Below are 14,550 nucleotides of genomic sequence, written 5' to 3'. Positions count from 1 at the left end.
ATTATATATTTGCCTATTATTTAAAATTCACAACTAATTTTTTAATGTATATAAGAAGTCTCTGAATGTAGTCACTGCTAGATCACTTGAACTTAAATTAGAATAGCTTTATGCAGATTAATTCAAGACATATTTTGCATAGTGATCCGTGTTCTTTTTTCTTTAAAGGTCAGAGAAACAAGGGAATTTCTAATGTTATTTATGAATTTTCTACCACTCATTACAAGATCGGGTCTTCAGAGTAGAAAGGAAATAAAAGAACCAAAAGCAAGTAATGAATACAATCCATGAAATAAATTCATGAATATTTTGTGTAGCTCTTAAAATAGCAGAGAAAACCTTTGTTCTGAATACTAAGTGTCAGTATAGGAATTTTTTTAAATGATAAAAATAAATTTATTTTCTTCATTAACATGTTTTAAATAACCATTTTCTTTTAGAAAGCATCATAATCAAACAATAATAGATACATATATATACGATATATATATATATATATATATACAGATATATATATATACACAGAGAGAGAGAGATTTTGAAAAACAATAATCAAGAGAAAACATTAAGTTACTAAATTATGGAACAAAGACAATATTCCTCAGGTGGCCAGGATGAATTTGTAGTCTGAATGTTCCTGTGTCACACTTCGTTATTATGACCTATTTACTTTTTAGTTAGAACTTATTCTTACATTTTCATTCTAACAACAACTTAGGCTGGTAAAGTTTAGTAAGCATTGCTTTCACAATTTTGTGAATACTGAGCACAGGATGGTTCTTGATGTGTACCAGTTGATTAATTAATAAATTGTGGGAAAGACAAGTTATTCTAGTTTTAACCTCATTATTTGAGTTTCAAGCCTTCCTTATTTCCATGATTTCCTTCTATTTCAAAATAAGCTGAATGGTTAATGTGATTCCCAGTGGTATCCAGATTCATATTATAAAAAGTCATTTCCTCCTTCTGCTTGCTGCTTTGCTTCTTTGCTCTAAATAATGAACCCTTAAACAAAACTTCAAAGTCTTTTTTCAGCACAACTTGGCTCTTTTTCATGACTCCATTCTCCTTCCCCTTGCACTCAGGCGCCAGGCCCCAGGCCCCAATATAATGAACACAGAGATTTCATACTTTTTCTTAGGTATACAAAGGGATGAATAAATCAACCTTTTCTCTCATGAAATATACAATATAAAAAGACAGAGAACAATATAAAAAATAATCATATATTCTGATGGTTGTTCTATTTGAAATATACATCCCTTCTGAAGAGAAAAGACATCCAGGTTAATTTCCGAGAAAGGGACAAGAGTGAGGAATTAAGACTGTTATATACATCAGTGTCTCTTTTGCTGTCTCGTTTGGACTCTGTGAGAGAGGGAGCGGGTGGGAAGATTTGGGAGAATGGCATTGAAACATGTAAAATATCATGTATGAAACGAGTTGCCAGTCCAGGTTCGATGCACGATACTGGATGCTTGGGGCTGGTGCACTGGGATGACCCAGAGGGATGGAATGGGGAGGGAGGAGGGAGGAGGGTTCAGGATGGGGAACACATGTATACCTGTGGCGGATTCATTTTGATATTTGGCAAAACTAATACAATTATGTAAAATTTAAAAATAAAATTTAAAAAATAAAAATAAATAAAAATAAATAAATAAAGATGTCTTAGGACAAAAAAATAAATAAATAAAAGAGTGAGGAATTGCGTCCAACTGGCTCTTACCTTTAAAGTGAAGAAGCAGAATGATCTAGGTGGAGAAAAGAAAAAAAATGCCTATCAAGGAGAAGCTCCAGGATACGTCAATATCAGTGAGTGCCATGAAGGATTCTCTACTCCCTTAAAAGTACTCTAGATACCCTGCAAAAGCTTTTAGTCTCAATGAGAAGAATCAAGAACTGGAAAACAGGCTGGCTGAGGACATCCTGGCAATCCCACAGGGTCCATGGAGCCATACACCTATGAATGACCTCTCAGATATAAGCTATTTATACTGTCACATTCCACAATAAAATATGAATGATGGAAGCTGCCAGAAAACAGTACCACAGCTCAAGGCCAACTAGATTAAGATATCAAGAAACCCTGCAATGCGGAAGGGTGGATATCAGAGTGGCCAGGAAGGGAAGAAATATTCCATCATGGAAATATCATGACATTTAAAATACCGATTAAGCAGTTTCTAGCTGCTCAAAAGCATTAAAGAAGAATACATGTTTTACAAAGAAGTATTACAGCTGTGTTGCTCATTAGTCAAAATGGAAACCATATGGAAGTGTTTTTGGCATAAAACTAAATTTAAAACAAGTAAGCCATTTTCAGAAAGCGTTCCGAGTGAGTGTCTCCATTTTCAAAGCTGTCTTTTAAAATTGCTTTTCCTTATACAATTTTGAGTTGATTCAATACTCTAAAATAATCCACTTGTATAACAGAGGTAAACTCAAGTTTCCTGAAGTCTAGTATTGGTCTATGTCAGTGTATATTTTTACCAACGATTCTATTGGAATTCCTGGTCTGATTCAACTTCTTCTGCAAGTACATGCCATTCACATGAATTTAGCCTGCAGAGGATCAATCTAATTTTATATAGCCTTTTATCGTTACACTCATTTAAAAGTGACAGGTTTTAACACCTAAAAGATAAGTTCAGAAAATAAAGTCTTTGATACTGTATTTTTGTGTTAGTCTTACTGGAATAGACATTGATGCTGAAACATGTATGAAAATACAACGTGTTTATCTGTAAGAACCATACTGAAAATCATACATTGTAACAAAGGAACTAATATGTGCTTCTTTTAATAGAAAAGTATACTTAACCAATTAAATAGTTTATAACAGAGAGAGAGCTACACAGATAAGGGGTAAGCTAGAGATGTCATTTGATATCATTTCTGTAAGGCGTGTTGTTCCTTCCTACATTGAAATCCACAAACTAGGAATTACGACTTTGCTTACTGCATTGGGAATTAAATACTCAGCTATAATAGTTTACAGGCTGCATGCTAAAAGAAAACATTAATGATTCAGCAAAACTCTGAGAAATTTGGGAGGTTATATTAAGTGATATCCCATTGTTCAACATAACATTATTTAATAAAAAATCAAGAAATAAGTTTACTGATCATGAAATATATAGATAAACTAGAATATATCTTATATTCTGAATAAGAAGAAAAATTCAAGTTATTTAAACATTTCAGTAATAATATAATGGAAATAATGCAAAGAAATAGAGGAAAACAATAGAATGGGAAAGACTAGAGATCTCTTCAAGAAAATTAGAAATATCAAGGGAACATTTCATGCAAAGATGGGCTTGATAAAGGACAGAAATGGTATGGACCTAACAGACGCAGAAGATATTAAGATGAAGTGGCAAGAATACACAGAAGAACTGTACAAAAAAGATCTTCACAACCCAGATAACCACAGTGATATGATTACTCACCTGCAACCAGATATCCTGGAATGCGAAGTCAAGTGGGCCATAGGAAGCATCACTACAAACAAAGCTAGTGGAAGTGATGGAATTCCAGTTGAGCTATTTCAAATCCTGAAAGATGATGCTGTGAAAGTGCTGCACTCAATATGCCAATAAATTTGGAAAACACAGCAGTGGCCACAGGCCTGGAAAAGGTCAGTTTTCATTCCAATCCCAAAGAAAGGTAATGCCGAAGAATGCTCAAATTACTGCAGAATTGCATTCATCTCACATGCTAGCAAATTAATGCTCAAAATTCTCCAAGACAGGCTTCAACAGTACAAGAACCGTGAACTTCCAGATGTTCAAGCTGGATTTAGAAAAGGCAGAGGAACCAGAGATCAAATTACCATCACCCATTAGATTGTCAAAAAAGTAAGAGAGCTGCAGAAGAACATCTATTTCTGCTTTATTGACTATGCCAAAGCCTTTGACTGTGTGGATCACAACAAACTGTGGAAAATTCTTAAAGATATAGGAATACCAGACCACATGATCTGCCTCTTGAGAAATTTGTATGCAGGTCAGAAAGCAACAATTAGAACTGGACATGGAATGAAAGACTGGCTCCAAATAGCGAAAGGAGTACGTCAAGGCTCCATATTGTCACCCTGCTTATTTAACTTCTATGCAGAGTACATCATGAGAAATGCTGGGCTAGAAGAAGCACAAGCTGGAATCAAGATTGCCGGGAGAAATATCAATAACCTCAGATATGCAGATGACACCACCCTTACATCAGAAAGTAAAGAAGAACTGAAGAGCCTCTTGATGAACGTGAAAAAGTTGGCTTAAAGCTCAACATTCAGAAAACTAAGATCATGGCATCTGGTCCCATCACTTCATGGCAAATAGATGGGGAAACAGTGGAAACAGTGACAGACTATTTTTTTGGGCTCCAAAAACACTGAAGATTGTGACTGCAGCCATGAAATTAAAAGATGCTTGCTCCTTGGAAGAAAAGTTATGACCAACCTAGACAACATATTAAAAAGCAGAGACATTACTTTGCTAACAAAGGTCCATCTAGTCAAGGTTATGGTTTTTCCAGTAGTCATGTGTGGATGTGAGAGTTGGACTATAAAGAAAGCTGACTGCCAAAGAATTGATGCTTTTGAACTGTGGTGTTGGAGAAGACTCTTGAGAGTCCCTTGGACTGCAAGGAGATCCAACCAGTCCATCCTAAAGGAAATCAGTCCTGAATATTCATTGGAAGGATTGATGCTGAAGCTCCAGTACAATGGCCACCTGATATGAAGAACTGACTCACTGGAAAAGACCCTGATGCTGGGAAAGATTGAAGGCAGGAGGAGAAGACAATGACAGAGGATGAGATGGTTGGATGGCATCACCGACTCAATGGACATGAGTTTTAGTAACCTCCGGGAGTTGGTGATGGACAGGGAGACCTGGTGTGCTACAGTCCATGCGGTGGCAAAGTGTCAGACACAACTCATGAACTGAGCTGAACTGAGCTCAAAACAATATAGAAGGAAACTTAGTCCTCCAACACAAGAAGAAATTACTAGAAATAATAAATTCAAGATGGCAAAATAAATGCCAACAATATAAATACAGAATGGGAGACTGCTGTATATTAAGCAATGTAAGACAATGTATTTTTGAGTATTGTTTGACACACTCAAGGTCTAGCAAAGCAACCTGCATGGAATAAGTTGTTACATATGTATTATTAGTATACTGTACTTTATATATGTACATATAAAACAGTGTATTACACATTATTTAGTCAGTAAATATATGTAAGGTATTAATAATATATTAATATATTTTAATGTATTATAATTGTATTATATAAGAATGTATTTTGTGAGTATGTATATACAGCATATATGAACACTACTTTTATTTTTCAAGTATGCAAGAAATAAACACTTCTCCAGAAATAATTTTCCATAATTTGCATTTATAGAAAGATCTATGCTTTTTAACAATAACTGCAGAAATCAAAGAAAGAATAATTCAATAGATAAATGGCTCCATAACAAACATATATAATTATCTCTTTTATATCTTCATATATGCACATACATATTTATGTGTGTATATGAATGTGTTTGTGCATGTGTAACATTCTGATGAGGCTCTTAATTAATTCTGGTCTTGAAAAACCTGAAGAATATTTAAATTCCTAGACAAATGACTTTAAAGCAGGAATATTTTAGAAAGCTACCTCAGTTATTGTGAAAATCAAAAGTTAAATGATGCTCCCTTAAGGTTATAGAGAGGATATTCCTGAGGATATTTATGAAAATTCAGTACAAATGTTTGTGGCATTTTTAATATTCATGTGAGTAAGAAAACTAAAGAACAGAACCAGTGAAACTCAAAAGCCCAAAGGATCTCGATGATTATTTATGTCAATATCCACATTTTATAGAATATAAATCTGAGTCTCCAGATTGTAAACAGTCTTGTCTATGGTCAGAATAAGAAGGGTTTGTTTTGACTGTCTTTGGAGGTCAAACTCCTAAGTAATTTTTTAAAATTCTGTAAGCCAGTGTTCTCAATTTGGATCAATATAAAAACATGTTTTAAAGAGAATAAGTATTTTTTCTTAGAACCTGAGAAATACATCTGTGAACTCCAATGTGAATGATATTGCTGTAGGTCATGAGGGTTATCCCAAGCATTTCAAATAGAAATTCTTAATTCCAAGCAAATTTAAAGCAGTCATATAGTCAACTTATCTCACACTTGCACATTTCTTTTGTAGTTGCAAAATTATCCTTCAAAGAAAAAAATCATTTGGAATATTTCTCAAATACAAGGGTAGATACATATTCTAAGCTAAAAGTTAAGGAAGAAAGTCATAAAGAGAATTCACATAAAATAGTAAAGAATATGTATGAATTGAATTTATCATTTCCTTAAAAATCATTTTGGTAATTATAAAAATAGAATTTTTTGCCTAATATATATTTTGCAAAAATATATTTAATATATCTTACAGAATAATTGAATTGCATATTAAATCACATTATTGGGTTAAATTCTTTTCAGATTTCAGGTTATACATTGATAATTTTGTTATCAATATATAAAGAAGAAACCTTGATTTTTATATTTTGTAATCACATTTTTAAAATTTCAACAAGTCATTTTAAAGTTTAAAAATTCCCTCTTCACTCCTAAAGTCTTAGGAAAATTGTTCCATTCTTCACAAGGGAAATTACAACATAGTAATAAGAGTATTAGACATGTGAAGCATCAGAATAAATACAAATGAACAGCTTGCAATCCCAAACCAGTGTAACATTGATGTATTCACTTTAATTTGTAATTATAGTTTATTTTTAAAATTTTCCCCATTAGACTACTCTTTCATTATTTTGTAAGACTGTTTCAAAATTAGAAAATAGAGATATTTTCCCCTCCTGTTTCACTTAACATGGCTTGAGAAGAATGACTACACATTAAAAACCATATCAAATTTTGTGATTGATGGTTATATTTTCAGAGCTTTAAAACATGTGCAATTAATTTGATGCTTAAAGTTGGTAAGCCATCATAATTTTCAGAGAGGAAAAAATTTAAATCATGAAGCTTGACAGTATGGGAACTAAATGATTCTCATGGGTGTTCAAGGACTTTTTTGGTTTCCAAATCATTTAAAATTTCTATTTGTAACTGTAGTACCTGGAAGAGGCTTTCCATTTTAATACTGTGATAACGTGCATCATAAAATGCATGGACTGCAAGAAAGACCTCTCATGAGACACAACGCTAATAATCCATAGAGGACACAAAACTCTCTAAACTATTTTCCTGAATTGTATTAACCACAGGGTTTCAGAGACATGTGACGTATGTTTATACGTCAAGAATATATCTTTGGGGAGTTTGCTCATGGTTTCATATCATGTGAATCTTCTTTGTTTCATCAGTATTCCCACTTCCTTATTTTCTTTCTGAGTCTCAGTAACTTTGTAGAGTACAAATATTAGGTTGAAATGCTACATTTGCATGAATCAATGTGTTAATTCCATTAGTTCCATAAATGAAACAACCTTTCACAAACATCATATGTACAAATTTCCAATGTTACTTGAAAGGTGAAAGGTAAATTTAGGGCTACCTTTTATACCTTAGGCCACAGTTGAGAACTTGACCTTGAGGGGAAAGATGCTGCTGTGTAAGCATGAAAGTAGCAAGTTAAGTTCTTTCTGGAGAATACAAAATAAGTGTTGTCAAAAATACCTAAAGTGCAGTAATTAAAAGCATATCACGGACTTCACTAGTAGTCAGAAGCTTGACTTTGTTGTTCTTTGGAATAAAATGTTTAGAAAATGGTATTTTATTATGTACATTTTATATGTATAAAGTTTATGGAAGAAAAGTGAATAAGACAAACATAAAAGGAGAGGACTGATGAACTAATTAGTAAAAAGTTTTGCACTTTCTATGTTTAAAATACATGCAAAGGGGCTATGTGAATTTACTGTTGTTAAAGATATGTAATTCTATCTAGATTCTAACTTATTGAAAATGCCCTATTTCAATCATTCCTCTGATTAAGTGTTTTGCTGTTGTCAGTAAATGGAGAGAGAAAAACCAGAATCTAGGGAATAAAGTAACAAATCCAAAGTTCATGCAGAGATGCAAACACCCAGAATAGTCAACACAATATTGATGGAGGAATAAGGTCAGAGGACTGACACTACCTGACTTCAAGGCAATACAATATTGTAAAGTAAAATAAATAAAACTGAGGGGAAAAAAAAAACAAAACTTACCATAAAGCTTCAGTATTCAGGACAATATGATGTTGGCAACAACAGACAAAATAGATCAAATGAAACAGTTAAAGAGACCAGAAATAGACCCCCCCCCAAATTTAGTCAAGTAATGTTTGAAAAAGAAGCAAAAATAATACAAAAGGCAAAGACAGTCTTTTTAAGAAACAGTGCTGGAACTATTGGCCACTCTTATTAAAAAATGACTCCTGATAAAGAACTTGAGACCCTTCACAAAAATTAACTAAAAGTGGATGATAGATCTAAATGTAGAATGCAAAACTATAAAGCTCTTAGATGATGACTCATAAGACAATCTAGATAACTTTGGGTTTGTGATGACTTTTTAGATACAACACATAAAGCACAATCAATGAAAAAAATAATTGATACACTGGACTTCATTAAGACAATGGGAACAGAATGAAAAGACAAGTCACTGTCTTGGAGAAAATATTTTCAAAAGACATATCTGATAAAGGATAGTTATCCAAAATACACAAAAAAACTCTCCAATAAAAAAAATGGGCCAAAGACTTCAACAGACATCTCATTAAAGAAGAGATGCAGGTGGAAAATAAGCATATTCTAAGATGCTTCACATCATATGTTATAAAAGAAATGTAAATTAAAACAACAAGTGAAAGTGAAAGTCACTCAGTCATGTGTGACTCTTTGAGACCCCATGTACAGTCTATGGAATTATCCAGGCCAGAATATTGGAGTGGGTAGCCTTTCCCTTCTCCAGGGGATCTTCCCAACCCAGGGATCAAACCCAGGTCTCCGGCATTGCAGGTGGATTCTTTACCAGCTGAACCACAAGGGAAGCTCAAGAATACTGGAGTGGGTAATTTATCCCTTCTCCAGCAGATCTTCCTGACCCAGGAATGAATTGCAGGCGGATTCTTTACCAGCTGAGCTAACAGGGAAGGTATCACTATATACCTATTAGGATGACCAAAATCACCCAAATATAAACTGAAAACACCAAATGCAGAGAAGGATGTGGAACAACAGCAATTCTCAATCATTATTAGTTTGAGTGTAAAATGATACAGTCACTTTGGAAGACAATTTATCAATTTCTTACAACACCAAACATACTCATATCATGCTGCTGCTGCTGTCGCGTCAGTCGTGTCCGACTCTGTGTGACCCAATAGACGGCAGCCCACCAGGCTCCTCTGCCCCTGGGATTCTCCAGTCAAGAACACTGGAGTGGGTTGCCATTTCCTTCTCCAATGCATGAAAGTGAAAAGTGAAAGTGAAGTCACTCAGTCATCCAACTCTTCGCGACCCCATGGGCTGTAGCCCACCAGGCTCCTCCGTCCATGGGATTCTCCAGGCATAAGACCCAACAATCAAATGAGTTGAAAACTATGTCCACTCCAAAACCTGCACTCAGATGTTTTTAGTAGCTTCATTCATAATTGCTAAAACTTAGAAGAAATAGATGAAAGAATAAACTGGTACATCAAAACAATGAAGCATTATTTAGCCCTAAAAAAGGAATGAGGTATCAAGCGGTAAAAAGATATGAAAGAAACTTAAATGCATACTACTAAGTGAAAGAAACCAATATGAAAAGGTTACATACTGTATGGTTCTAACAATATGACATTTGGGAAAAGGCAAAAACCTATGGAGAAAGTAAACACGTCAATGCTTGCTATGGGTTAATGGGAGGAAGGGATGACGGTCTGAGCACAGATGATTTTTAGGACAAGGAAACTTTATATGATACTATAACGGTGGATACATGTCATATAACATCTGTCAAAAACCATGGAATGTACAATTAAGGGTAAACTCTGGTATAAAGTATGGACTTCAGGTGATGATGTTCTATAAATTCAGGTCCACTAATCGTAACAAATGTAGGTCTCTGGTGGAAGATTTTGACCATGGAGACCATGCATGTGTGGGGGCAGGGAGTATATGGAACATCTCTACACCATCTTCTCCATTTTTCTGTGAACATAAATCTGCACGAAAAATAATCTATTGGGAAAGTACTCATTCACAGTAACCTTGAATTTTCTTATTAGTTTCCTACAATCAGGGAGTACTTAAAAATATTTGTATTTAATCTTAAGATATCACTGGTGTATGTGTACGTGTGCATGCTAAGTCACTTCAGTTATGTGCAACTCTTTGAGACACTTTGGACTGTAGCCCACCAGGCTCCTCTGTCCATGGGATTCTCCAGGCAAGGATCCTGGAGTGGGTTGCCATGCCCTCCTCCAGGGGATCTTCCCGACCAGACCCAAGGATCGAATGGGCGTCTGTTATGTCTCCTGGCAGGCAGCCAGGTTCTTTACCACTACTGCCACCTGGGAAACCCGAGTGGTATATGTACATGTATAGGCATGCATATGTGTATATGGATGTGTACATGTAAGCATATATGTATATGAATGTGTTAGAGTGTGTGTGTGTGTGTGTGTGTAAGAGAGGACAGAGTGACTTCTTTGTTTTTCTATGAATCAATGATACTCAACTTTAACACATCAAAAAAGATGTGTGGAGAAAGAAAGATTTCCCTAAAGGTAAATTCACGGGCAATTATAAAAGTATTATTGTAACAATGGTTTGTAACTACTGTCATCTGTTTCTACATGACTTAAGAGATTAATACATTAAAAACTGTTAGTGTGAAATCTAGGATTACTGTACCTTTGGTTTATATCTAAATCTTGTTTTCTACGTAATTTAGGATACTAACGCATTAAAAATATTAGTTTACGTTTTGGGACACACCATGTATAAAAATATAATTTTGTGACACCAACAATGGAGAGTAGTGGGGACAAAACCTTTTTTGTGTTACTGAAGTTCAGCTGGTATAAATTCAAATAAAAGTGTTATAACTTTAAGATTTCAAATGAAATCCCCATGGTAACCACAAAGAAAATAGCTCTAGAATACACACAAAGGAAATGAGAAAGAAATTCAAATGTTTCACTACACACATAGACACACAAAATACTAAAAAACAAAAGACAGTAATATAAGAACAGGAGTTACTATACCAATGTCAGACAAAACAAATTTTAACTTAAAAAAATTACAAGAAACAATGGACATTACACAAAGTGAAATAAGCCAGTCATAAAAAGACAAATACTGTATTATTCCACGCATATAAGGTAGTTGCTGCTGCTGCTGCTGCTGCTAAGTTGCTTCGGTTGTGTCCGACCCTGTGCGACCCCATAGACGGCAGCCCACCAGGCTCCCCCGTCCCTGGGATTCTCCAGGCAAGAACACTGGAGTTGTTGCCATTTCCTTCTCCAATGCATGAAAGTGAAAAGTGAAAGTGAAGTCGCTCAGTTGTGTCTGACTCTTAGCGACCTCATGGACTGCAGCCTCCCAGGCTCCTCCGTCCATGGGATTTTCCAGGCAAGAGTACTGGAGTAGGGTGCTATTGCCTTCTCCAATAAGGTAGTTAGAGTTGTCCAAATCATAAAAACAGATAGTAGCATGGTGACTGCCAGTGAGTGGGGGGAGAAGGGAATGGGGAGCAATTGTTGTAAGATAAAGAGTTTCAGTTTGCAAGAGGAAGAGAGTTCTGCATGCAGATAGTAGTGATGGTTGTACAACAAAGCGAATGCACTTCATACCACTAAACTGTACACTTAAAATGGTTGAGATGGTAGATTTTCTGGAATGTGTGCTTTATCACAATTTTTAAATGAAGGAAAAAATATAGACCAAATTAAGTGAAGTGAGTGAAGTCGCTCAGTCATGTCTGACTCTTTGCGACCCTGTGAACTGTAGCCTACCAACCAGGCTTCTCCGTCCATGGGATTCTCCAGGCAAGAATACTGGAGTGGGTTACCATTTCCTTCTCCAGGGGATCTTCCCGACCCAGGGATCGAACCCGGGTCTCCCACATTGGAGGCAGACGCTTTAACCTCCAAGCCACCAGGGAAGCCCAAATTAGATTTTGTTAAAATTAAATTCCCGTACATCAAAGGGCACCATTTAGAGAGTGAAAAGCAAACCACAGACTGGAAAAAATATTTGCAATACATGTGATTAATAAAGAAATTAAAAAGATGTTCCTAGCACAACACATTACAAAGTTTCTCTCTATTAAGAACACATCTTTTTTTTTATTTTCCAGACTCAATCTGTAATTACAGGAATCAGTAACTTAAAAAAAATTACTTATCTTCTGAATGTATGTATTTGATCTTTGTTAAAACTTCATGCCAAATGTCAAGAGAATGAAAGTTGAATAACCAGGATCTAATTGCAAGAATGCAATTTAATTGTGTGCAGAATAACAATTAAAAAAAAATCTGTCTCAAGAATTAAACAAAGAAATGACAAATTCCTGAAGGAAATTATCTCAATAAGAAAAACAAAACAGAAAACACCTTAGCCCAGTCCAAATGACAGTGTATAAAGTAAGCTATTTTTAACTCTGAGTTTGAAAAGATTTTTCTTTTGGGACTCCTGTCCGTTGTATTTAATTACCCTGAACTTGCCCATCGTTTTCATGTCCACTGACTTTGCTCTACATTTTTATCATTTTATGAGTAAATTGAACAAAAGCCTATATGGTCTTTGTATCACTAGCATTTCTCCTTGTCAATACAGTCTGCAGTTACAAGATTTAATCTCCTAAATTCACATATCTAATGATGCTTCTGGAAGGATAAAATTGATTATCTTCTGAACCAGATCACAAAAGTTATTTTGTATCCTATTGCACCAAAATGGACTCCATTATTACACAAATTTACAACGCATTAAATTATTTTCCTGCCTCAGTTTGCTCTAATGATGCAATAACATTTCCTTCTGGTTTCTTCTTTTTTCCCCTGACAATCACTTTAAAGTTCTTAAAAATCACTTCTTGCATTAAAAGTCCAGTTCAGATGTTAGATTTTTAGGACTTCTTTGTTGACATGAGGAACAGATTCTACACTTCAGACAATATTCCCCCTTATCATTGTTTATGCCTTAGCTCACTGTACAGGCCTCTATTTCTACCAGAAAGCCTATGCGTTCCTCTAAAGCAGTGATCAGCTCTTCAATTTTGAATCTAGAGTATCTGACATTCAGTAGATATTTAATAAATATACAGTATTGCTTATCTTTGTGTTATGCATGTTATACACGTATGTATGCATGACTGAATTTAGCCTTTTGGTTATTTGCCACTTTGAGACAAGAGTCTACTCCTGAGGTCTTTCTGTTGAGCTTGTATTAATAAAAGGAAAATATTGACATAATCCATAAAAGTGGCATCTGTGACTTTAGTGGGGAAGCATTAAGGCATATTATCTCAGCCAGCTTTATCACTGGTTGGCCTCTTAACTACAGATGGGATTTAATTGCTTCTTACAGACATTTAACATTTAAGCTTCCACAACATTGCCCACTAGCTATTTAGCACTTCTGTTCATAGTTTTTACCCCAAATTCATCAAATTATACTATGAATTCTTATTATTCTTTAATGCAGCAACATATAAAAATCAGTAGTTTGTTCATAAGCAGATAAAAGTAAGCGCCAAGATCATATGTTTGCCTTTTCAAAGAAGAGAAGCGCTAAAATAAAATAGTAGGTAAATAAAATTCAAGTTGGTAAGCAGAGTAGCCATTATAAAACAATAGAAACTATATATATATATATATATATATATATATAAATAAATAAATTACTGAAGTTCCTTCTGGTCTAGGGAAACTGTGTAGGTATATGCACCATTGTGCCAAGGACAGACTGGTCCTTTGCAGACACTTACCCTCTGACAGCATGAATAAGTCTCAGTGATGGATAGGCAGTCCGCACTTTGAGTTTATTCTTAAGGATTAACGCATTAACCCACTCCACGTGCTTCTCTCCTCCTTTGACCATGAAAGCAGGGATCCAAAGGACACTGTCATTCAGCATGGAAAGTCTATGCACAAATTTTTCTCTGTCACTCTCATTCCGAAAGCCTCCAAACGCTCTTTGTACAACTGATGGATTCATGGTAATAAAATCTGATTTAGTTCCCACATCTGCAGCAAACTCCACCACAGGGGCTAGATTACACCTGAAGAGGGAAAAAATTAATGGACAAATGAAAAGTAAGTATGAAGCATTCACTTATAAAATGGCATTCATGAAAAGAAAAAGCGGAGTGAGCATGTTTTTCCTTTTTCAGTTTTTTTAACCAGGTAGGGAAAAAAAAACATAATCTGCCTGGTAAAATTATATTTTCAGCAAGTCATCACACTTTCAGGAATACAGTACTGTCTTCAATAAGGATTATAATGGGGCTCAAATTGTCATTTATATTAACACAA

General features: G+C 34.9%; 1 protein-coding gene across 3 annotated transcripts in view; it reads right to left on the bottom strand.

The window, feature by feature from the left end:
- ST8SIA4 (ST8 alpha-N-acetyl-neuraminide alpha-2,8-sialyltransferase 4) overlaps positions 1-14,550 on the bottom strand; it is a 105,670-nt gene that overhangs the window by 49,073 nt on the left and 42,047 nt on the right. For 2 of the 3 annotated variants that reach the window (XM_044947224.2, NM_001290937.1), the window contains 1 exon segment: positions 14,004-14,297. In XM_044947224.2, coding sequence (XP_044803159.1) covers positions 14,004-14,297 — 294 coding nt within the window. 3 annotated transcript variants of the gene reach the window in all.

This window comes from Bubalus bubalis, chromosome 9, assembly GCF_019923935.1.
Source record: "Bubalus bubalis isolate 160015118507 breed Murrah chromosome 9, NDDB_SH_1, whole genome shotgun sequence".
Classification (NCBI taxonomy): domain Eukaryota; kingdom Metazoa; phylum Chordata; class Mammalia; order Artiodactyla; family Bovidae; genus Bubalus; species Bubalus bubalis.
Note: the sequence above shows the minus strand (reverse complement) of the source record. Positions and strands in the feature narration are given on the sequence as shown.